Source organism: Zootoca vivipara, chromosome 17 (genome assembly GCF_963506605.1).
Source record: "Zootoca vivipara chromosome 17, rZooViv1.1, whole genome shotgun sequence".
In the NCBI taxonomy this organism is placed as follows: Eukaryota; Metazoa; Chordata; class Lepidosauria; order Squamata; family Lacertidae; genus Zootoca; species Zootoca vivipara.
The window spans coordinates 31,135,932-31,162,029 of NC_083292.1; the positions used below are offsets into that span (position 1 = coordinate 31,135,932).

The 26,098-nt window shown below is 46.8% G+C and overlaps 1 protein-coding gene across 1 annotated transcript; it reads left to right on the forward strand.

Annotated features, from left to right (window-relative positions):
• Positions 1–204: 204 nt before the first annotated feature.
• Positions 205–24,526, forward strand: LOC118076236 (uncharacterized). The gene is made up of 15 exons (XM_035098863.2): positions 205–290; positions 2,462–2,525; positions 3,207–3,724; positions 8,850–8,895; positions 10,672–10,721; positions 11,806–11,845; positions 14,337–14,377; positions 15,717–15,756; positions 16,457–16,500; positions 17,422–17,470; positions 19,183–19,240; positions 21,009–21,094; positions 21,915–21,968; positions 23,401–23,467; positions 24,426–24,526. The coding sequence occupies exons 2-15, from the start codon at positions 2,472–2,474 to the stop codon at positions 24,524–24,526; spliced, it is 1,248 nt and encodes a 415-aa protein (XP_034954754.1). The 5' UTR covers positions 205–290; positions 2,462–2,471.
• The last annotated feature ends 1,572 nt before the right edge of the window (positions 24,527–26,098 follow it).

Consider the following 26,098-nt stretch of genomic DNA (forward strand, 5'->3'; position numbering starts at 1 on the left):
AAAAAAGCCCAACAGCTGGGATGCCAGCCAGGCATTACAGGCGGCAGGAGAGAGCGAGAGCGAAGCACGCTTTATGAAAGGGAACTGAGAAATAATAATTTTTGCATTGATGGGGACATTTTTGGTGGGTAGGACAGGAAGTACAATTGCCTCATCCTGTTTCCATTGGAAATATAGCATTATTTACATGCTCTGCTTGTGGTGCACTACATTGGATGTGCTGTAGTTCAGTGGGAGAGCATCTGCTTTGCAGGCCAGAGGATCCCAGGTTCAATTCCCAGCATCTCCAGGTAGGGCTAGAAGAGACTCCCTGTTTGAAACTCGACAGAGCTGCTGCCAGTCAGTGTATGCAATATTCAGTTAGATGAACCCAGTGGTCTGAGGCAGCTACCTTCTCGCCTGTGTATCAGGATTTTAGGCTGCGGACAATCCCAGACCCGCCAAGTGTCCCTGTTTTCCAGAGGCAGTCCTGGATTTACAAAAGCCGTCCCAGTTTCTGGTTTGATCCCAGAATATCCTGCTTTTCCTTATGATGTCCCTATTTTCATTGGACAAATGTTGGACAGTATGGAGTTATGCGACCCCCCGAGCCAAGGAGATAAAGAACTCTATAACCTTTAGAAGGCACCTGAAGGCAGCCCTGTTTAAACATTGAATGTTTTATTATGCTTTTATATATGTTGGAAGCCGCTCAGAGTGGCTGGGGCGACCCAGTCATATGGGTGGGGTTGATGATGATGATTATTATTATTATTTTAAAAACAAGACCCCTATTTTCATCGGAGAAATGTTGGAGGGTATACAACATCAGCCCTGCTAGTGGTGGGTGTGCAATGAAATATTGCCATGTTTAAGGGGGTGCTTTCAATAGGCTGAATCAGATCTGATGCACAGCATATATTTAAATTGCCATTACAACACCTTAACACTCCCGGAAATTGTCCTTTGTTAAAGTGGTGTAATAGTGCTGTAAATATATTGTGTGAATGTGGCCTTTGTATCAACAGGGAATTGAGCAGGAAGAGCAGGGTCTTCTTAAGTGCTATAGATTTTTTAGGGCTGATTTCCTGAAACCTTTGCAGGAGCTATAGGAAGTACTGGTGACCACCAATGTCTAATCGAATTCCTGAAATGTCTCTGTGTCTCTGGGTACGCGCTATTCCGTTAAAGAACATTCAAAGCACATTCCCTCCCTCCCGAAAGAATCCTTGGCACTGTAGTTTGTTAAAAAGTTGCCGTGAATTGTGTGGAATAAAGGACAAAATTATTTGAGAGAAATTATGTGTTTCATATGTGCTTTAGAGGCAGAGTGTGCACGCACAACCTGTGTTTGGGTGCTATGAGAAGAACAAGAACGAGCCCTGTATAATTTAAAATAGAAACCGGCAACTGCAAAGGAGGGAAGGAAGCTGGAACCCAGGAAGGGTCTGTTGTTCTCTGTTGCCATGGCGCTGAATGGCTCTCTCTCTCGTGTGGCGTTCGCCATATTGTAAAGGACCTGTTGTTTTTCTCGTTGGAGAAGAGGCAGTCTTTTCAAGTCCTGTTCCTACCCCACAGGGGTGGAGGTGAGAGAGGCGAAGACGCTTTCCCAGCAATAAGAATCTTTAAGCTTAAAAGGGCCCAAAGAGTCTAAAGAGCTTTTTAAAAAAACAAACAAACAAACAAACACCTTTTGTACTTAGGTTGAGGGAAACTGAGCTACGAAACTCCTTGCTGCAAGGAAAATGCCACGGCAAAGAATTTAGTAATTTCCAAAGATAAGTTTAGTGTCAGTAAAAAAAAAAAAAGAAGTGAGTAAACTGCCTGCAGATTCTGCCACAGTCTGCCTCCATCTGTCGCCATTTTGTGACTGGCTTTGGCCCACAATGTCATAGCTGCCAAGTTTTCCCTTTTCTCGCGAGGAAGCCTATTCAGCATTATGGAATTTCCCTTTTAAAAAGGGATAACTTGGCAGCTATGCAATGTCATTTTGTGATTGGTCCTGGGCCTCATAAATCTGAAATGTGAGAACCCCTCTCTGTTGGGTTTATGAAGGCTTTGCCCACTCCTCCCTTTTGGTGGATTTACTCAGGATGAATTGCCCATAAGCAACCCGATCCTGTCCATGTTGCGTGTGGGGTCTCTCAGGAGGAATAGCCAATTGGTTATTATGCCTCACTCCCAAAGGCAGCCATTTTGTGTTATGCCACATAGAGAGAGCAGCCATTTTGGGACTGGTACCCACGGCACTTTCTCAAAATGTCCTCTGGCCCAAAAAGGTTTCTCACCCCTGATATGCATGAACTACCAGGGTTTGGGGGAGATGGCTGGGCAAAGCATGTCAAACTGAGGGGGCCAAAGAAGTAGCCTAAAGTGTTTGGTAGAAAAGGAATGGAGGCCTATTGTAGAACCCACTGGAGATGGGCATGGGTCATAACAGAAGGTCCTCATCTCTCTCTTTTTCTCTCCCCACACCCTCAAGAGGCTTCCTGATGGATAGAAGCAGCAGGAAAGCGAAGAAGCCTACTACAGGCACAACAGAGCAGGTAACTGGAACAGGTGGGGTTAGACATTGATTCCTTTTTTTTGTCTTCCGCTTAAAAAGAACTTGATTTGAGCATTGTATTCAGGTTATTCCTAAGCATCTTGAAGAAAAATCTTCTATTGAAAATAGGCCATATTTCAAAAAGTAAAATTCCCGGCACCCCCCAAAATTCTGAAATTGTTGAGCTTTTTTTCCTTTTTAACCAAAGTTGTTTAGGTTGGGTTTTTTTTTGTAAACCACCAAAAACAAAGAAAGAGGACACATTTTTCAACTTAAACTTCAACTCTTTCTTTCTTTCTTTCTTTCTTTCTTTCTTTCTTTCTTTCTTTCTTTCTTTCTTTCTTTCCCCCCAGGGGGAAGGGCGCAGTGGCATAGCCTTCCCCCCAAAAAACCAAAAAATCAGCAACACCCCCCAGCATGTCCAAGAGCCTATTTTTCTTCTTCTTCTAACAAGGATAAGAAAGGGAGATTCCTTGTTGAGGTTTTTTCCCCTGCTTTGGAAGGGTGGGGCTGAGGAGGTAAGTTGCTATGGACCTGCAAAAAACACACACACAAAAACATTCAAAAATTGGAGAAGTGCAAATTCTGAAGGATGGCTGTGTTTCAGTTCGTGTATTGTTTCAAAAAGTGCAGATTAGGAATGTGAACTGACATGAATTTCTCCCCCTAACTGACATTACAGGCTAGTACAGAGAAGCTAACAGAAGATGAGAAGGCGATCAGGAAAGAAATGGATAATGTACTGCAGGGCGAATTGGCGAAGCTCTTAGCTGAGGAGGCGGAAAAGGAAAGTCCAGCATTTCAAGATGAAGTACAGAAAGGCAAGGCGACAGAGAAGTCAAAGGAAAGCCCAGCATTGCAGAATGAAGTAGAGAAAGCCCAGACAACGTCCAAGGAGGACACAGAGCGTGAATCACCTCAGAGTGAAGTAGGAAAAGCCTCGGCAAAGAGAATGTCCAAGGCAGCAGAATCTGAGCCTTCCTTGTCATGGGGTGAAGCAGGGAAAGGCAGGGTGGGGGAGATGTCCAAGCAGGGAATGGAAGAAGAGAACACCCAGGAGGAAACTGAGGAGGACACTGAGACCCAGGGAAGCAGGGACAGTGAATCATTGCAGGCTGAAGCAGAGGAATCCTCAGAGATGGTCAGTGGGAAACAAGGCTCTTTATCAAGCAAAGAGCAGGAGGAGGAGAAGAAGAAAGGGTAAGAGATCCCTCCCCAAAAAACACCAGCTTGTCTCAATCTGTCCCACACATAGAGATTAGCACCACCGCATAGTGCATGCACACACACCTGTCCCCTGCCTGCAGTGCTGGGGGTTTCAGATACTTTCTGCCTCCTACACTGAAAAATCAAAGTGACGCTTGGCTTGGAATGCATTTCAAAATAATAATGGCCTACTCCAGGCCCTCCTGATGTTTGGGACTACAATTCCCATCATCCCTGCCTAACAGGACCAGTGGTCAGGGATGATGGGAATTGTAGTCCCAAACATCTGGAGGGCCGGAGTTTGCCTATGCCTGGCCTACTCCCAAATGAGAATGGAAGCAAAGCAATGACGGGCTTAGCACTAGCAAACAGGCAAGTTCCCAGAGTAAAGATTGCGACCACTTCACCCCACCCCCAGTGCTGGAGTTGCCACGCTTCCCGGGGCTCACTCATGGTTTGGCTCAGTGTTGCAACTGAGGCCGACTGGGGTCATCATCCCCCCCCCAAAAAAACCTAACAAACCACGAGTGATATGCCATAGAACAAACCTTGGTCCCAGCTTGTGGTTTGTGTGGCGCAAGACAAACCACAGGCTTTGATACAACACTTGGCCAAACCATGACTTAGGGCTCGTCCACACTTCCTCTTATCCCTGGCCTAGAAAGCCCAAGTGGACTCTAGGCACAGGTCCAAGTGGCTTTGCCTTTGCTCTTCCACTTTCCCTTGTTTAGTGCTAAACTGAAACAAACAGGAAACCCCATTGCATCAGGTTTCCCTGGGGGGAAGTCGGAGGGCAAATGGAGGTTGTGGGTAAGCCTTAGACTTGGGTGGCATGTGCAGCAGACAGCAGGACCAGGAGAGGAATGTACCAACAAACTAAAGTCTATTCACTTGAAGGTGTCTACTTGGTGGGAGACAACTCTTTACTTTCTGATTTTATCTACTGATTTATGGTTTGTATTGCTCCAAGCAATTGTGGGTGGGTGGAGAAAGCAAGCCAATAATCTGGGGGGGGCACTTTTCCATGTGCCCACGTGCTGCCCTGCATTGTCACCAGCGAACACTGGATGTACCCCACTTTCCTGGAAAGGTATGTGCCATTGCATATGACTGGTGCTAAGTGTTTTGCAATACACAGTTGATCCCCCACTCCCTTCCTGACTCTAACCGTGTCTTATACTGAGTCAAACCATTGGTCTGTCTAGTGAGTCTATATACTGACTGGCAGGGGCTATCAAAGGTCTTAGGCTTTCTACAGCACCTTGTTCGTTACCCAGGTGAGGGACCACCTTTTAAACAACCAAGGAAACTAATTCAAGTCCATCATCCAGGAGGGACCCCGTGTTTATTTCTATTGCAATAGGACAGAGCTCAACTCAACATGCCAGTTAAAAAGGTCTGTCCCAAGGCACATCAGAACTAAACCTTATATAGTAGTTCAAACACAGCAAGCAAAGAATCATAAAACATCTAAACATTCTCAAACCTATGTCAGGAAGGGTTACAGGTCATGAGAAGCAAAACACATACGGCTCCATACCATCAGCTTCACCCCCTAATTACCTTGTGGTGACCCTAAATGCCTAGGTCATTTGACCATTTTAGGTTTTGGATGTCAGACGTTACCCTGGTAACCTAGCTCGTGATCTGTCTTTATTGATGTTACTCCTCCTATCTTTCAGGAAACTTCAAGGATTTTTGATTAACACATGGTAGACTTAGAATAACATCCTGGGGGACCTTGTGTTTGTGGCACTCTCAGGGCTCACAGGGCTAGATAGGATTTCTTGCTTATGGGCTAAAGAGCGTAGGGTTGTGAAATGCAGGCCCACAAGACCCTCGCACAGAAAGCAAACCTTTTCTTTCATGCATTCTATCTGAAAGCAAAACACTGCAACATTATTAAAATAAAAAATATACACCTTGAGTTTCTAATTCTTATATTACCAGTACAGTGGTACCTTGGTTGTCAAGCTCAATCCATTCCGGGAGTCCATTCAACTCCTGGAACCATTTGAAAACCAAGGCGCGGTTTGCGATTGGCCGCAGGAGCTTCCTGAACTCAGTCGGAAGCTGAGTCAGACATTTGGCTTCCAAAAAAGGTGCGCAAACCAGAACACTCCTGGATTTGCAGTGTTCAGGAGCCGATTTGTTTGGGAGCCAAGCCATTCGGCAACTACTATATTACCTGGAGGTGGCCACACCGAATGACTGGGGAACCCCTGCCTGCCCTTAAAATGCAGTGCTTAAGTTCTAGGAAGCTACCTGTTACTGTGTCAGACCACTGGGTTCATCTAGCTCAGTATTGTCTTGAGCAGGCATGGCCAATCTTGGCCCTCCAGATGTTTTGGGACTACAATTCCCATCATCCCTGACCACTGGTCCTGTTAGCTCAGGATGATGGGAGTTGTAGTCCCAAAACATCTGGAGGGCCAAGTTTGGCCATGCCTGGTCTAGAGTGACTGACGGTGGCTCTCCAGAGTTTCAGGCAGCGAGCCTTTCCCAACCCTACCTGGAGATTCATTAGGGATTGAAACTGGGACCTTTTGCATGCAAAGTGGGTGACTTTCCACTGGCCTCCTTCCACACACAACCTGAGTACTTTCTATTACCTGAACTCTGCTTCATTTCTCTCTCCCCCCCCCCCCCGCTTTTTTACTGCTCTTTCAGACCATCTAGCTTGTGGACTAAACACAAAGAGGTAAGAAAGCTGGGCAAGAAGTGGAGTTTCCCATCACCTCTGGTTCTCATAAGAGGCTGGGTTGAGAGTGCACATTGGGTGTGCTTTTAAAACTTTTTAAACTTCAATTTACAGAAAATAAAAGAGGTCGCAGAGATACCGCTGGAAGAAATTAGACCACCTGGCTACTTTGCTAAGTAAGACCCCCACACCAAGCCCTGTGCAATGACTAACTCACCTGATTGACATAGGACAGAGAATGCTTCAAGAGCTTTTCTAGTTTCCAGGTGGGGTTCAGTCACATCCCAGCAAATCCAGGTTGTGCAATTGGAAGCTCTTGTGTGACAAATCTTGTTCCCCCAAAGACGGGACTTTTTGGAATAAGAGAAGTGCACTGGCATGTGTGGAATAACAGTTGCTTTGAGGCAAAGTTGTCTAACCTTCGCACAAACAAACGGAAAAGAATGCTCATTAAATAGACATCATTGTCTGGAAGCTCCCAGAGCTGTCTGGAAGTTCCCAGAGTGTAGGATCATAGAAATGTAGGAAACTGTATTCTACTGAGTCAGATAATTGGTCCATCTAGGCAGTGGCGTAGCATGGGTTGTCAGCACCCGGAGCGAGGCAAGTACTGCACGCCCTAAAAAGCAACAGTGGCAGTGGCTTCAGACACTCAACAGCCCCAGAGGCAGCTCCTGGGTTTGCCACATGCCTCCATCCAAGGGCCATCCAAGGCCAAGCTTCTGAAAGCTCAGAGGAGGGCCCGAGCCTCGCCCTTTGCTTTGCCCAGGAAACTCAAGAGATCTCCGGACAAGGGGAAGGGCTACTGCTCCCTCTGCTTCAGAATTCAAAACTCCCTCCAGCAGCGTTTGCAGGAAGGTGGCCATTGGGTGCTCAGTCATGGATCCTGCCCATTGGGGACTGGTAGGGTGGAATACAGGGAGCCCAACATGTGGCAGCACCAGTACCAATGGCAGGTGGAGCCAACTAATTCTAGTTTTGTCTCCATCCTCATCCTCCCTGCTAAATTTCACAAGGGTATCTGAGACTAAGGAAGAGGAGGCTGGCAGCATTGCCACCCCCTAGAGTGCTTTTAAGTTAGGAGGCAGGCTGGTGGGGGCTGGCTGTGGGTAGATTGAGGTTGGTGGGGCAATGCCCCATTTGCCCTAATGGACGACTGGCCTCCACTACCCCTGCTTCTGACCATGGAGACACAAACATGCCCAAATTAAAATTCCATGTGGTCATCACTCAACAAGCAGTTCCCTTCCTGCATCCATCAGGCAGGGTCGGAGCAAACTAATCCTGGCCCACAGTCTCGCCCTCCCTCCAGTTAGCATCCATGTTTCCTGAAACAGCCTTAAAAGGCAAACCATTAGCAGTGCCAGGGGAAGCAGATCAGTTTCCACAGCTACAGGCTTTTAGCCAGTCAGCACTAATACAATTTTGGGGATAACTCCCCTACCACCAGGGATCATATCAGGAACCTACTACTTATGGAGTTCATCAATGCTTTTCTCTCTCTCTCTCTCTCTCACACACACACACACACACACTTCCAAGGTAGTTGAAACAATCTCAAGATGGGTGGGGCTGAATGACAAAAGGCTAAAACAGGGCAATCCAAAGAAGTTGAATGTTGGAAGATTCAGGACAGACAAAATAAAGCACTTCTTCACACAGTGCATAGTTATATAGAATTCTCTCCCCCAACAGGCAGCGATGGCCACCAATTTGGATGGCTTTAAAAGGGGATTAGGCAAATTCATGGAGAGTAAGGCTATCAAGGGCTACCAGCCACAATGGCTATGTTCTGCCTCCAGCGCCAGGCAGCCTGAGGTGGCTACCTCAGTCAGCAAAAGCCCCCAGGGGGCAGTCCCACAGGGCACCCTCCCCCTAACAGTGATGGCCCAGAAGAGTTCCAGTAACAGCACCAATTTTGGCTGGAATCCCGTACAGAATCACACGATTCAGGCGAGATCTCGCCTGAAATTGGCGCTAATACTGGCACTGATTCTTCTTCAGAGGCGGAGGTGGCAGGGTGGGTAGAGAAGCGTCGGCAGCCTGTCAAGGCGGCACTTCTTGTTTCACCTCAACCGACACACTACCCCAGTCTGCCTCCATGGTCCCAGTATGCCTCTGAATGCCAGCTGCTGGGAATCACAAGTGGGAAGAGTGCTGTTGATCTCAGGTCCTGCCTGTGGGCTTCCCATTGAAGCATTTGGTTGGCCACTGAGAGGCTAAATGGGCCTTTGGTCTGATCCAGCAGAGCTTTTCTTTGGTCCTTGTTACCCTTCCATGCACCCTTATTGATATGATCTGGGACACCCACTGCTGGGAGGTGGTAGGGAAAAGAAAGACATTCCAACCTGACTAGTCCCCACTTTCCCCCAAGCAACAGGATGTGACTTTAACCTGAGCCTTCTCTTTTTCTTCAAGGTTAACTCAGAGAATAATGCGGGATCTTCCTACTTTCCAGAAATTGGTAGGTCTGTGCATTCAAATCTTGATTTGTTCCATCACTGTTGAATGTTGAGCTAAAGGGAGTGATGACAGGAGAGTTGCCAGGAGCTGACCTGGAGGCTCTGCCAATCTCCTTAAGACACAAGTGAGGAACTCCTTTTTCAGTGTTCCCTTCTGGGCAACTTTTGTGGGGGCCACATGCCACAGGTGAGCATGGCTAGAGGCCAAAGTGGGTGGAGCAAAGAATGCTCCTTTGTACAGTAGGCTAGTTTCTACCTATACACACTCACACACCCCTCTCTATCTTCCCTCCAGGCAAGCAGGAGGTATTAGTTCAAGGAGACATTCTATCTAGGCAAAAACTCTCCAACGTTGTCCAAACCTGGACCATAATTTGAGGGTTTACTTACTACCCCCACCATCTCTAAGGTTCCTGGATGCTTTCAGAACCCCAGGGTGCTGGTTCTTTATAAAAACACACACACACAAAAATCTGGTGAGCATCTGTCTCTGTTGAGATCCAAAGCTCCTCTCATTTATAGGCTCAGTATTATTTATTTACATTTGTTTGTTTGTATGTTTGTTTGTTTGTTTGTTTGTTTATATACCACCTTTATCTTCCAAGGCTCTCAAGGTGGTGTACATGGTTCTCCTCCTCCCCATTTCATCCTCACAACAACCTTGTGAGCTAGGTTAGACTAAAACAGGCATCCCCAAACTGCGGCCCTCCAGATGTTTTGGCCTACAACTCCCATGATTCCTAGCTAACAGGACCAGTGGTCAGGGATGATGGGAATTGTAGTCCAAAACATCTGGAGGGTCGAAGTTTGGGGATTCCTGGACTAAAAGATGGTGGCTGCCCCCAAGGGTACCCAGTGAGCTTAATGGCTGAGTGGGGATTCAAACCCTGCTCTCCCAAGTCCTATGCCAACACTCTAACCATTATGCCACACTGGCTCTCAGTAACTAACTGCTCTGTTTAATGGCAGGGTTCCCGTTATCCTGTTTCTTTCATAGGTTCAAAGAACCTCCCTTCCTAATACTTCTCCCTGCCATGGAGGGGGAATGCTGCTCTACATAATCCCCCATCCCTTTGCACTTAACCTGTTGGTCTGCATTCAAACAACATTTTATTCTGGGACGTTTGACTGTACATCAGTGAATTGTGCATCTGGATGGTAGTGACCCCACCATTTCCCCTTCATATGTTGTCCCCCCCCCCAAGCAATCCATGAGCAGCAAATGAGAAATAAACCAAGGTAGTAGGGAGAGGCATGTTGAGGCAAACCATAGTTTATTGTCACGTGCAAACAAGGCCCAACGTGCTCTGATTTTCTGGGGTGTGGGGAGCAGAGGTCATAGTGGAGCTCAATACTGGACTTAGAAGGGGCAAGCTGTAGTGGGGTGGGCAGGTTTGAGAAGAGGGCCACTCATATGGCTCTGTGCTGCATTCACTGGGGTTGAGGGAGCAGAAAGGGTGTAGTGGCGGGTTGGGCTGTCAGAGAACTCAAACGAAAAGAGAAACAGGGGTGGGGGTGGGGATTGCCAACGTTCGTTTACTTGTTTCATATCCAGGATGGAAATCAAAACAGATAATACAATTGGTATTCACTGTCATAGTTTTCAGTTCACCACCACCACCAATATGCATTGGGAATGGTGTGGAATAATGTAATTCATTACATGAAATTTTGCCATAGCAGACAGCAAGTCAAATTGTGTGGGCTTTGTCAGTGAGGGGTGGGGTGGAGCTAACTCTTGCTGGAGTGCCCCTTCTAATCTATCAACTTTATTGCAGAAAGCTTCAGAAGTGCCAGAAAAGTATAAGAAAAGGACTATGGATCCAAGGTATGAAACTTGGATAATCATGCAGCTGCTGGGTGACCTTGGGCTAGTCACACTTCTCTGAAGTCTCTCAGCCTCACTTACCTCACAGAGTGTTTGTTGTGGGGGAGGAAGGGAAAGGAGATTGTTAGCCGCTTTGAGTCTCTTTAAGGGGAGTGAAAGGCGGGATATCAAGTCCAAACTCCTCCTCCTCCTCTTCCTCTTCCTCCTCCTCTTCTTCTTCTGATACAACCACTTTCAAATCTGTTGGGGCGGGAGGGGTGCCGAAAGCATTAGGGGAGAACAAAGCCTCCCTGTGGTATCTCCCAATCAGCATGAAAGGGGAGCTTCCTTAATCACTGGGAAGTAGTCTTATCCCCTTTTGTGCTGATTGGAGCCAATCAGAGTGACAGGAGAGTCAGCCACTGAGGATTGACTCCACTCTGGAGAAGATGCCGTGAGGAGGACACTGGGGAAGATTCTTTCTATATAGGTTCCAAATCTAAGCATTTGGGAAGACTGAATCCCAAGGTGCTTCGGTTTCCAGAGAATGGTGTGCAATTTCTGTTACGTACCATGGAACTTCAAGGAAAACACAATAAGTCACTCCAAAAGAAGATACTGGAGCACAACCATTGCCTGTATGTGTGTCCAGAAAATAGTAGAACTAGCTTAAAGACAACACATGGGTCATTGGAATATATCCCTATTTGTTCTCTCCTGGGCATGAGCCTTGGCAGTGTGTATGGAGGTCCTGAGCTACCCAGACAACAAGACCTCTCTCTTGGCCATGCTGATATTTTTCAAAACAAATCAAATCAATACATTTGGCACCAGCTTGGCTGCAGGAGTTGCTGGAATGCCTACAGAGCTCTACTCTCCATCTACCGTAGGAGAAGGACCCCTATGTATTATTATTGTATGATTATAAGATTGCTGTATAATCTTAGAAGGCTGTATAATTTTCGAAGGGGACGTGACTGTGACTATCATGTAGGGGCCCTGAACTTTTGAATTTGCTGCAAGCAACTCTACTGGCCACAATAGAAATGGAAGCTCTCAGGCAACAGGACAGATTTTTGACCTGGTCTTACTTTCTCTCTTAAAGGTTAGCTAAATTGCTCCACTCCGAGCCTTCTAGCTCCCAGGTAGGCATCTCAATTTATCTTTGTTTGCACTCTCATCCATAAACCATGAGAACCCTTTACATGCTGGAGAGCAAATGAGGCCCTGCCCCACCAACATCTCAGCCAGTCCCCACCTGCTTGCCTGCCTTCCTCCTTAGAACCTGACCATGGGACTATGGGCTCCATCAGTCAGCTTCTTCCTTCCTAGTCTCAGCGTTGCCCTTGTATAACCCAGCAGGGAGGAGGAAGATGGGGTCAAAGCTAGAATTAGTTAGCTCTCTCAGTGCCTGCCATTGGCTCTGGTGCTTTCTACTGATGGGGTGGCTGTGTTGTGCCCTGCCAGTCACAATATGCACCAGACACCTCTGCCTTTTCATTTAAAAATCAAGAAGGCAAGCCAGGTGAAGGACTAATAATAATAATAATAATATAAAAATTATTACATGTCGTTGACCATCAGTTTGCAAGGCAAGTTAAAACAATTTAAAATCCAGAATTAAAAACTCCGAAAACAAATAATAGTCAATGTGGTTAATCTGAAGCTTTTTGTTTTGTTATTTTTTTTTTTACGTAACTTTTCATATATTTTTTGTACCCCCATTTCATGAAACTGCAATATAAAACAGGTTTCTTTTGTTCTTCTTACTGGATATGATCCCTGAAGATTGTGGTGTTTTTTTACTGTTGCCCAGTGATTGTTCTTTGCTTTTCTTTGCCTTCTTCCCCATCCTTATTATGATAAAATTTCTGACTTGGTTATGAAAATTATTGCTATTCTGCCGTTGATGTTTAGGATTTTTAAAAACTCAGCAAAAATATACTGCACACACAATAATTACAGTTCCAGGAGTAGGGGGGGGGGGGGTCCTGAAAACACAGGTGTCAAAGGCCAGCGCTAAATAGTTGCATCTTCACCACTCAGCCACCATTTGCTCTGGTCCAGTAGGGGTATTCCTTATGGTCACATGGTGGCTTTATGGTACAGTGGGGTTGCAAGCTGGAGGTTGCAAAAGATACAATATACTGGACAGTAGAGAGATTTGGGAGACAGGAAATGGTGGGGGATGCGCGCGCACGTGTGTGTGTGTTTTAGAATTTGTATCCTGCTCCTTCCATGCTGCGTAGGACTTCCAGACCCTCAAACAATCTCATACACCAGGAAAAGCAGGAAACAAAAACCTGCAGAAGCAAAGCAGCATTTTAAAAAGTAAAATAAATAAATAAAATCAGCAGCCAACATTTCCCAAAGTTAACTGCATATAAATCAGTTGCTAAAAAGCATTTCCCCCCATAAAAAGCATGTCCAAAAAAGATTATCCCTAAATGTGCTTCGGAAAGTAATGTGCTATATCTCATGGAGCTGAGAGTTCCACAGCCTAGGTGCCCCTGAAGAGAAAGTATCTCTGCATTTCCCTGCCTTCCACATTTTTCAGGCAGCAGAGACTCAGAGAGCAAGGCCACCCTAATTACCAGACAATGTGTGGACAGGCTCATGGGAAGGGAGATTAATACTACTACTACTAATAATAATAATAATAATAATAATAATTTATTATTATTTATACCCCGCCCTTCTGGCTGGGCTTCCCCTGCCACTCTGGGCGGCTTCCAACAAACATTAAAATACATCAAATATCACAGCTTAAAAACTTCCCTAAACAAGGCTGCCTTTAGGTATTTTCTAAATGTCAGGTAGTTGTTTATCTCTCTGACCTCTTATGGGAGGGTGTTCCACAGGGCGGGTGCCACTACCGAGAAGGCCCTCTGCCTGGTTCCCTGTAGCTTTGCTTCTCGCAGTGAGGGAACTGCCAGAAGGCCCTCGGCGCTGGACCTCAGTGTCCTTCAAGATAGTCCTTCAAGTATTCAGATCCCAAACAGTTGAAGGCTTTCCTGAATGTTCACAGAGTTGTGTACTGGCCTCAGCTGATCATGCTCTGCTGACCTCCTATCTGGACTACTGTAATGCACTCTGTGCAGGGCTGCCCTTGGAGACTATCTGAAGGCTGCAGCTAGTGTAGAGTGCAGCTGTTAGATAGGCAAGTGGGGCAGCTCCGTGGGATCATTTTATCACCAGCCCCGAAAATGATGCATTGGCTGTCGGTGAACTATGGGGCCCAATTAAAAATATTAGTACTAGCAAAAGAGAGTGCCTTTCCCAATATCACCCACTATGGGCCCTATGACCAGAAGGGATACCTGGTGGTGGTGCCTCACCGCTGAGTGCTGCCCATGATAGGGCCTTTTCAGTCATGGTTCCCCATTTGTGAATGCCCTCCCCTCTCTTTAGTAACTTTTGGGAGGAATTATAAAACATTCCTGGTTACCCAGGCATTTGAAATTTCTGTTCCTGGCAACCTTGAAAGTATTACCTGTGAGCGTATGTGATTGTTTATAGACTGTTTGGGAGGAAGTGCAGGATATAAATTTGATTTGATGATGATGATGCAGGGAGCAGGGAGCAGTTTCTGGGGTGGAGCATAGCGTACCTTCTAATGTATAACTGTTATTGCAGAAAAAGAAATTGAAGCATCAGCTGTCCCTGAAAGAGTCAAGGTACAAAAGCAGAAATTCTCTGGAACGCCGTGGGTACTTTCAAATTCATGGCCAGGGGCATAGGAAGATAGGGGCGGTGGGGGTGGGGCGCCCCAGGCAGCATGATCCCAGGGGCGCCATCGCGGCTGCCCGCCCTGCCCCCAAAACGCCCGCCCCCAAGTCGCATGCCCCGCCCCTGCGTGCAGCGCACCCCGCCCCCAAATCGCACATCCCGCCCCTGCACGTGGTGCGCCCCACCCCCCAAAACATGCGCCCCGCCCCCGTCTCTGGGGGCAGAGTGCCTGCTCTCCGCCCCCGGTGGCAGATCATGAAGCTCCGCCCCTGTTCATGGCAATGTGCAGAAATGTTGTCAAGAGCCAAGGGTAGGGGTAGGGAGCTTGTGGCCCTCCCATATGTGTTCAGAATCAGCAGAGTCAGCCCACCCGTGAGGTGGACTGAAGAAACCCATCTCAGGTGGTGGAAGTAAAAGAGGTGGTGTTCTGCCTGCCCCATCACTTCTGCCACCGAGAGGGAAACGTTCCGCTACATGGTGCTGCTGATCATCTTCCAAAACCATGATGAGAAGCCAAACCACAATGCTTTGAGGAGCGCCCAGGCCCCTGCCAAGTTCTGCAAGTGCTGGGGCATTCCTGAGTGCCATGTTGCCGATCAGTATCCCGCCCCACCACGGGGGTGGAGAAGCCAAGAGGCAATATTTTGAGGAAGTGCCCCATCTCCCAGTGAGTTTGGTGCACAGTGGCAGTGGAATTGCTGGGGGGCAGAAGTGAAGGACAGTGGCGTAGCGTGGATTGCCAGAGCCCGGAGCCCTTCTGCAAATGGCCTTTGCAACATAACTCAGTTAAATGGTAACTTAGTATTTACAGTGGTTGTTTTCACTTAGCCCTGTTTCTCGGTGAATCCACCAATTTCTTAGTGAAATGACACTTTTACCAGTAAAACTTGCACTGAACTAGTACAGAGAGCAATAAAGCAGCCATGTCTGACCCCCAGTCAGCCTCAAGACTCCTCAAGTCACAAAGCAGCACATTATTCACGAGACTCCCCTTTGTGAAACTGGTATAACAAGTATTGATAACTCTCCAAGCAGATTTGTCAAAAGAGCAGATATTTATGCATTTATCTGTGAAAATGAATTCTGGAGTCAAGGTATTCACAATTTCAAAAGAATGGCCCAGAATGGCCAGGAAAAGGCAACCAGTGAACATTATGAGTTATCTTGACAGACAGGAGACAAGCCATACTCTCAGATTTCTGTTGTAGGCCACCTCTTTCCCAGTGTGCTTTCTCTTGGAAAATAGGATGTTTCTCTGAACAGGACCTTCTCCTCTCTGTTTTAAAGGGTAGCTCAGATCCTGAGCCAGGATTTATCTGAGGATGAGGTAGGCCACTTATTCTTGTTTATCTTTCATCCCTGAATGGTGGGTTGCCCAGCATATTTGGATTGCTGGCTGGGGAGTGGGGGTGGGGGGAGGCACTTTGAAGGTCAATAGTTGTAATTTTGCAAGGTGCTCCATATCTTTAAGATGTGTTGGGTGGCAGACAGGGAGAAAGTGTGTAAGGGAATATGCCTGGATAGCTTAGTTGGTTAGAGTGTGGTTGCAGGTTCGATCCCCGTATGGGACAGCTGTGTATTTCTGCATTGTAGGAGGTTGGACTTGATGATCCTCAGAGTCCCTTCCAACTATTTGATTCCATGGTATCAGGTCTTTGCTTCTTCTTTTTTGCCCAAATTATCCAAGGGTTGGGATAGAGATGAGTGTTGCAGTTGGCTAATATTAGACTCTGTTCCTTTATGGTCTTATGAGCCCCATGTTGGCTAAACTGTGGCCCTCCAGATCAGTTGCTGCCAGCCTGGCCAGTTGTCAGGGAAGATGGGAGTTGTAGTCCAGCAAAACCTGGGGGGCACCAGGTTCATCACCTCTGCTTTATATTGTGCATGTATTGCTTCATTCACTTCAAAACACAGTAAGCCAGCCCTTTGGAGGGGAGTCCCCCCCTTGCTCCCAAAGTCCTGCCTTGATTAAATTACTTAATTTTTTTGCTGGAGAGTCACCCTCTAATTTATAAATGTCACTGCAGGAAGAGAAGGAAGAGTCAAAGGAAGCAGACATCTATTCTTTAAGGTATGAATCCAAGTGAGGGTGACCTTGGAATGCTGTGCCTACTTTCAAATTTGTGGCAGAGATGCCCCAGCCAGTGTTGCCAAAAAGCACAGGGCGCAAAGAGGGGGAACTCCTCAAGTGTCAAGGACTGGCTGGATGAGGAAGAGTGGTGGGAGCTGCCTGCCTTAGAACCCCCCCTCCGGGGGGGGGGGACACACAGAAGATAGCAACTTAGATCCTGGATCGTGGTGGTGGGACACTAGGGAGCAATCTGGGGAAGGGATGAGCTGGGAGGTGCTAGAAGCAGATGGTTTGAGCGATTGGGGGGGGGGTTGTCAGGAGGAGGAGGGCCTTCCAGGACAGGGTTAGAGGCTGAGGGCCTTCCAGGACAGGGTTAGAATATTATTAGAGACCACAAGTATTTATTGTGCCCCTTGCCCCTGGGCAGAAAATATTTATTGCCCCTAGAGATGAGAGAGCTGTGTACAAACTCGTCTCTCACAATACGGTGGCCTTTCTGGAATGAGTAAGAACCACTCTAGGTGTGGCATGCAGCTGGTACCTCTTGAAGAGAGGATCAGGGAGGCTCTTCTGTCCTCCTCCTCCTATCTATCTCTCCCCAGTCACAATGCAACACCTCCTCAAATTTGCCACCCCAAACAACTGCCCCGTTGGCCCTCACTGTTGGTCCATCTAGTGCAATATTGCCTACAATTGCCTCTCCAGGGTTTCAGGTGGGGGGTCTCTCCCAGTCCTACCTGGAGATGCTGGGGAATGAACCTGGGGTCTTCTGCATGCTGAACAAGTGCTCTAGCACCACAACATTGACCAAAGGTGGCTTTGCCTCTCCTTTCCCCATAATCCATGAACCTTCTCCTACAGCCTGTCAACTCTAACCCGGGATCTATCTTTCTCCTCCCCCATCCTCATCATTTCCTGCAGTAGCAAGAGTTCAGAGGCCTTTGAGACCTCTCCTGAGGAAAAAATGAAGGTAGGGAGTGCAGAGAACTGTAAGCATTTGGTATTCAGGAAGACTGTCCACCTGCTGCTTGGACCCAGCCTCCAGAATGTGTGACACTAGGCATTTCCTGTGGCCACCAAGCCCATGAAGATCATGTAGGTAGGATGGTTATCAGTGGCCCTTCTTGGCAAGCTTGGTGTAGCATGTAAACAGAAGAAAAGACTGGATCAGACCAAAGGCACATATAGGCTGGCATCCTTGAGGGCTTTTGCCAGCCTTGATTGGGTCCTCGTTTGGCAGGAACATAGGAAACTGTCTTCTACCAAGTCGAAATACTGGTTCGTCTAGCTCTGGGTTTCCCAAACTTCGGTCTCCAGCTGTTTTGGACTACAATTCCCATAATCCCTGACCATTGGTCCTGCTAGCTAGGGATGATGGGAGTTGTAGTCCAAAAACAGCTGAATACCCAAGTTTGGGGACCCCTGCTATAGACCAAGCCAGCTGCATAGGAGCCAAAGCTGCATAGGAGTCAATAATGGTCCCTCTGCAGTTATCTGATCATGCTGAGTTTTAATGCAAGCCACTGCTGCCTCTTCCTAACTGAAGGAGGTGTCAATGAACACATCAGGCATGGGTTGAGGCAATTGCAGCATATACATCAATATACTGAACCATGTTCAAAGCCCTTCAGAGACTGCTCATGGGGACAGACGATCATCACCTCTGCTCAAAAGCTTGCTCAAGCTTTTGCCAGTGCTCAAAAGCTTGCCACATTGAAGCTTGGGACCTGCCTCACTCTTCAAAGGAAAGAGACAGGGGGCAGGTGGTTTGTTGGCTCAACATCCATCTCAGCTCACAATTCACCTGCTGTCATGGGTGTAGTTAGGATTTACGGTATGTTGCCAGGGTGTCATCATCCTCTGTCTGGCTCTACCTAGCAGATTCAGAATGAAATGTCTCAGTAACAGTTGTTTTAAATTACTCTCTTTTGGCCCCAAGTGCTCAGGAAAATGTCAAAATCTTTCTACAACTTCTGCTTTTAGTTAAGTCTTTATTTATTTATTTATTTATTTATTTATTTATTTATTTATTTATTTGGTGGGGGGCCATGCCTGCTGTACCTGTAAGCCCCGCCTTGCCTATGTATCACTCAGATTTCTGTATTAAATAATTTAGCAGAAGCAGAAACTTGAGTCAGAGTACTTCACCCAGCAGCAAGGGCTAGGACAGTGGCCTTATTAGGCAAGCCACCCCTCACCCCGCAATGTGGGGCTAATCATCTTGACCTGTCTTCTATGGTTCTTGGAAATATCACAAGGCAGGTAAGACCTGTGAAGTGTTTTGAACATTATGAGTGAAATAGTGCAAATGCTCAATGTTGTTGTGGCTGTCTTTTTGATGTTGGTCTGCCTTGACCTGTATCAGGGTCGCCATATTTAAAAAACTGAAAATTCAGACACAGAAGTCGTTGAGCTATTGCAGCTGTTGAGCTTCTGTGTTGTTGCAAAATCTCCAGAAAACGTAACGTTTTCCAGCTATTTTTAAGGATATTCACCAAAAAAAACCCAACACTTCCAACATGGATTGCCATATGCCCATGTTTCCCCAGACATTTTATCAATTTTTGAAAATTCTGCTTGAATGCTATTTCTGACGGATGAATCCCGGATATGTCCGGGGAAACCTTTTCTTATCTTTTCCTCTTCTTCTTGCTCCTAAACTCTTAAACTCATGTCCAACAGGCTGCAGCAGCTGCAGAGGATGGCACACCCAAGGGTGAATCCTTGCATTCAACCGCAGGTGAGGTCGTATCACCGGAGTGGGAGAAAGACCAGGGTCGGAGGAGGGGGGGTGCGGTAGAGGCGGGCCATCCCAGGTGTCAGCACTGTCCCAGGTGTCAGCACTGAGGGGGGTGACAAAATGCCAAGTGGCACTCACTGCGGGGCCTGCATGCGTCTCTCCTGGGAGTGACATGGTGGCTTGGGCACCTGCAGACTCTGCTCTGCCCCAAACAGTCCACCCGCCGCCTCCCCCTCAGCTGTAGAGTGGCTGAGTGGGAGGAGGCAGGCAGACTCCTCGGCATAGCTGCCAAGTCTCCCGTATTCCCCGGGAAACCCCCGTTTTCCCGGCTGTCCCCAGCCGAAAAAACGGATTTTTTTGTTTTTTCCCGGTTTATTCTGGCGCAGCGGCCATTTTGGAACAGGGCAGAGCAGCATCAAAAGTTGCTTCTGAGCATGCTCCGCCCAGTTCCAAAATGGCGGCAGCGCTACTTCCGGTCTGCTACTTCCGGTCCAGTCCCTTATTTCTCAGGCCGGAACTTGGCAGGTATGCTCCTCGGAGGCCCCGTGGAGCGTCCTGCCTCAGCTTGCCCGCCCCGCGGGCAGCTGGTCCCACCTCGGCACAAGGCACGCATGCCACCCCAGGCACCCAGTCAGCTTGCTCCACTGGTGAGAAGAGCCCCTAAGTGAATGGTCCTGCCCTTCCCCCTGCCAGACTTCTCCTGACAATCTACCAGTGCTTCGGGGCACATTCATCCTGAATTTGAAACAATAGAGGAACCCAAATTCACCCTTCCTTCTGCATTCTGAATTTTGCCATGCAGACCCCCAGTCAAATAATAATACGTACAATTATTTAATTTTATTTATTTAAGGTATTTATATCCTGCCTTTCTCCCAAGTTGGGATTCAGCATCTTAACACTTCCATTATAAAATACAAATTAATGAAAACAAACGAGTTAAAAATATTTGTTGAAATACAACAAAGCACATTTAGAACCAGCAAATAATAGATTGCCTTGGCAGCGATCTTCTTCTTCTTCTTCTTCTTCTTCTTCTTCTTCTTCTTCTTCTTCTTCTTCTTCTTCTTCTTCTTCTTCTTCTTCTTCTTCTTCTTCTTCCCCATCCATTATTATATTTATACCCCACTCTGGGCAGCTTACAGCAACCTAGTGATCAGTATTGTCTGCATCTTAGTTTTCAAAAGCTTGTCTGAATAGGAAGGTCTTAGCCTGCTGGTGAAAGATAACAAGGAGAGAATCAGTCTAGCTGCTCTTGGACAGAAATTCCACAATCTGGGAGCAGCCACAGAAAAGGCTCTCTTTCTTGTCACCAGCAACCATGCCCCTGATGTTGATGGATTCGAGATAAATGCAAATCCTAGGGTCATGTGTGCATTTATATGCCACTTTTCTTCTAAGGAGCTCAAAGTGGCATAAATGGTTATTTCCCTCCCCATTTCATCCTCACAGCAACCGTGTGTGAAGTAGATTAGGCTGAGAGACTGTGGCTGGGCCCAAAATCACCCAGTGAGTTTCATGGCTGAGTGTGCCCTATAATGGAGATTTGGAGTTTGCGTGGGAATGGTGTACATTAGGAGACATGCACACTAAAAATGCTGGTGAATTATCAGGATGACTTTAAAAAAAAAAACCAAAAAACTAGTTGGTGAACTGATGAGGAGACTGTGGAGAGCTCAGCTTAAGACTGGAATAATGAGAAACCAAAATGGACATGTTTGCCCATCCTTGTCCAGCTTCTTATACCTTGTTTCCTCACTTCACATAGGAAGCTCTGTCTGGAGCATGGGGCAAAAAATAACCCACTGGAAGATGGCCCACCAACATGGGTATCACGTGAGCCAGCTTACTCAGGTGTGTGTAGATGCAGCTATGACAATGGAGCAATGGGTTCCTCTCAGGGGAAGGGAAGAAAGATGGGCTTTGCTCTTAAGCAGACAACCCTTGTTAACAACTGGTGGCAGATTCGATACTTAACACCATAGGGGAAGGCCACAGTTGGGTTTTCTTCCTCAGGTGGCAAAATCTGTCATCCAGATTCAAGGTGGGGAGGAGGGATGGAGGAGAAATTTGATTTCATTTAAATACAAATCTATCCAATTTGCTGTTTCTGAGAACAATATGCAAATTGAAGCATGGATATCCTTCAGAGCTTGCGCTTACCTGAATTTTTGCAGTGCAATTCTCCAACCAGTGTTTGCAAAAAAAGGCTTCTATTAGGGTAAAATCAGTGTATGTACAAACAAATGTATTCATGAAAAGGACACACAAGAATGCATTAGATAGAGGGAAATTGTTTGCAAAAATGTGTGCATTAGTCCAAACTGCATATAGAAATGTGTTTATTGGAAGAATTTCATACTAAAATGCTGGTGAGTTTTCATATATATGCAAACAAGCCCCTGAAGATTGCTGCAAAATGTATGGATTTAAGATTAGAAAAAATGAGAAACAGAGGGAACTGAAATGGAGAAATCCTTCCATCGCTAGGTGGGGAAAGGAGAACAGTTGGTTTCTGGATTTGATGTGGCTGAGATATTGTGAGTGTGGTGGCATTGCCAGAGAGAACCTATATCTAATGTAGGGACTGGAATCTCTGGGTACTGATGCGTGGCTTTGAAAAGGGGGAAGGTTGCCAATCCATAACTGTCTGGTCCTTTTCCTTTCGTCCTAGGATAAAATTTACAAGCAAAAGCTACTGAAACATGAGCGGGACACCAAAATATCTGTAAGCCTCTTTCAACAACTCGATCTTTCAGTTGTATTGCAAGGAACGCGGTGACCTGTGCAATGCATATTCCCACTTCACTTTTGGGTGGTGTTATTTATTGATGAGAAGTACGGTATAGTCCTCAAAACACTTTGAATGTTTCCCTTAGAGCAGAGCTGGGGAACCTCAGGCCCAGGGCCAAAAGTGGCCCTCCAGGCCTTTCTATCAAGCCCTCAGGATTCTCCCCAGGCTGTGTGCCACTCAGAGTACTGTCACCTGTCTGAAACAATGCCTTCTTGCTTGCCTGGACAGGGCACTTTGGACCCAAACAGTCAATAGCCCCGGTTAAGTCCACATTCCAGCGGGCCACCAGGGAATCAGCTGAAAGGCCATCAACATGGGATAAAGCACCCCCTACCACTCTCTGGAAACCATTTGGATCCATTAAGTGGCGGGGGCGGACCATCCAAATTGGTCCCACCTCCCTACAGATGGGAAGGGTCGCGGAGAAGTCCAGTTGCACCAGGAAGTGATCTGACCATGGCACTTCTTTATTTTTGCTTTAGTTTAAGGGGGATGTAGTTTGCTGTACACAAATAAATGTTGCATCCAGTGCCCCACCCACCTTTTGCCTCCTGCTGCACCCACTTCTGCATTTCACTAGCCTACTGTTACATGTAAAAGTTACATCTGCCTCTGGCCCCACCCACCAGTACCATGTGGCCCCTTTAAGGTGTTGCACACATGGTAATGTGGATCTTGGGTGGAAAAGGGTCCCCTGCCTCTTCCCTGGAGGCTGACCCACGGGTACCTTTGCTCTGTGCTTTCTAGGCACAGCTCCAGGTTTTCCAGATCTGTATCCGAGTGGCCTTTTTGGTCCCAGCACTTTGTCTGGGGAAACCCGCACGTTACTGCTGAATCAGAGCAAATGGCAATTTGCTGCAAACTTGACTGCCATGTGCTCTGATTCAGTAGCAAAATGCAGATTTTCCATGGGGAAGTGCCAGGACCAAAAAAAACTCAACCCCCCAACACACACACCCCACCAGCCAGACATTGACTTGGAAAGCCCAGACCTTTGCCTAGAAACACAACACAAAAGGAAGTGTGGATGAATCCTCTGTTTAATGTTCCTTTTGGACTTTGGACTTGTATATTTTTTACAATTATAAGTCACTTCAAGACCGTTTATATAGCTGGAGATGAATAAATGTAATATCCAATGATGATACATAGTCATTTAATTGTAATAATTATAAAAAGCATTGTTATTATTAAATTTTTCAAATTTTTCAGTTTTTTAAAAAAAATCACAACGGGTGGGGGAAATGGTTGAATTTAAAAAGTAAGCAGAATATCACCTTGGAGCGATGGTAGTGGTGGTTGAGGGATTCTGTATGTACTTTAAACGTATCTCCCTAATCTCTTACTCACTTCCCCCATTCCACAGATGCCCATGCCACTCCAGGAAGTGATGGAGGAAGAAGTGTTTGACATCTTAGTGGAAACCCTGTTTGGTGAGGAGAAGGCTTGTGTACTGCAAGTCTAGCCCACTTCTGTGATCATAAGGACACATCTCCCTCTTGAAGTCAAGCCTCCACTTATACATTGCCCCCCCCGCCCCAAAGTAGGAGGACTTATGTAAAATGTGTTCATGCTAATTTATATGTATAGATACAAAATTCAGAAATGATCATTGTAATTTACACCCCATCTGCATCATACATTTGAAGCAGCAGCATGCCACTTAATCAGTCATGGCTCCCCCCCCCCAAAGAAAACTGGGAACTTCAAATTGTTGAGGCTAAGAGTTGTTAGACCTCAATTCTGCTCAGATAGAGGGAATGCCTAGAGTTCCTTGGGAAAGGGGATTTGCTCTCAGAATTGTAGCTGTGTGAGAATTATAGATGTTAAATTACATGGGAACAAGATGGAGCCCTTAAGGACACCACAGGAAAGCTTTCATGGCATCAAGCACTGGCCCTGCCTCCCATAACTGCTTTCTGGAAACAATCCTGGAAGTAGGAGCAGAACCACCGGTTCGCCATTGTGAGAATAGGATGCGGGACTAGAATTTAGGGTTGCCATATTTTGAAGATAAAAGAATAGGACGCTAGGACACTATGGCAGCCATTCAAAGCAAATGAATGCAATTTGTCTTGAATTTTGCCCATGAAAAAGAGGACGTGCCCTGGGAAAAAGAGGACGCAGGGTGGGCCACTGACCTCATACGTTGCTTAATACCGCCTGCTGGGAATCATTACAGGTGAGCAGAGTTTCTGTTGCACTCAGGTCCAACTTGCAGGCTTCTCGCAATGCTAGACGGGATGGTCCTTTGGCCTGATCGAGCAGGCGCATCTCAGGAGAGGCAGAGACTCAGATCACTTATGCACCCCGCCAGATTGTGAAGGTAGAAACTGCGGAAATGTGTGGCATGTAAAATGAACCTCTTCCCTCTCTACCACCCCTCCTCAGACTACCACAACAAATTAGGACCAAACCACCCTCTCACCATCCAGATGGAGCACCAGGTGGAACAGCTTCACCTCCAGTTGCAGGGAAGAAGAGTTCTTTGAGTGAAGATGCTGTGCAAACGACGCCCCTCCTACCCTGTGCCCACTAGTACCTTGAAACCACCTAGAGAACAAGTAAATGTTTGTGTGTTTTTATCCCGCCCCATCCTGTGGTTTTTCCACGCCCACCCCCACCCCGGCTGGGGCAGAAAAGGAAGGCACAGGACCAGCATGTGTTCTGTGAGTCTGTGAGAGTGCAGCATTTGATTCAATTTGCATGTTTTATGTCCATGTTTCTTCACACAAGCCTTCACAGAGCTGCTAATGAATGCAGATATTATTTGGAAACTGATCACAATCATTAAGCAATGATTTGGTACAGGCAAGCGAACCATGATTACAAAAAAATAAATAAATGAGCAGAGGCAGTTAAAAATAAATAAGGAGGGGAAGAGAATATGGAATTGGGTGCAGAATTCAGCTGTTGTTGTCCGGCTGTGTATACACCACAGATTTCAAGCAGTTCAGGACAAGACTACAGTGCTGTTTCTCCCACAATAATTTTAATTCATTAGCCCAACAAGATTAATTATTGCCTCTTTGGACATATTGGACCCTTAAAAGGTTTAAAAAACCCAGCACTTTGAAGCTTTCAGGCCTATGTATGGATAGTGTTCTCTTTATCATCAATCCTTCTATTTCCAGTGTTCCGGCAGGGAATGACGCTTATGTAGTCAAAACAGCACCACCCCACACAAGGGGAAGGGAGCAAGAGCAGCAGGCTTGGGGGGACCCCAGAATTTGTCAAAGTACAAACAATCTAAAGCGCCAGAAAGCCTGAAAGTGTGGGGGCAGGGAACACTCTCCCAAACCGCTCAGCATGGACTAAGTGTGCTTAGTACCGTAGCTGAGGGTGTGGGCAGATAATGGGGGCAGAAAAGTTATTCAGGGCAAGAGAAACTCCGTTTCCCAAAACTCCTTCCCTGTTTCTATAACCCTCCTTAGGCTGGGTTTTTGCAAAAACCGAGATAGGGGGAAACGTTGGGATCTCTGAGCATGCCACCTTCTCAGTTCAGTACAACCACTTGTGGTCTTGTGCAGTTCTGCTGGATCAATTCAGGGCAGATCTAGTGCAGCAGCACCCTGTACTCCCAGCGGCCAGGTGTCCTGATGGGAAGCCCACAAGCAAGATGGCAGCTCTCCCCACTCGAGGTTCCCAGCAATGGGGATTCAGAAGCATCCAGCTTCCAACTGTGGAAGGAGAGCATAACCATCGTGGTCGGTATCCACTGATAGTCTTATTACCCTCTCTGAATTTAAAGCTATCCAAGTTGGTGACCATCACTACTTCTTCTGGGAGCAAATGCCATAGTTTTAAACTATTCACTGTCATGATGTGAAGAAGTACTTTCTGCGTCAGGGCAGGGAGATGCTAGGAGGGCTGTGCGCTTCCATCTGTATTGTGTTTACACACAGCTCCGAAACCACGAAGCTCTGCTCTCAAATATTTACCTGCAGCTGAGCTGAGCACCCCCACCAGCCCGCTCTGTCTGCCTCCCTTCCTATCTCTCCCTCCTTCCCCTCCACCTTCATACAACACTTAAGCACACAGCCTTGTTTATCCTACCGCTCTAT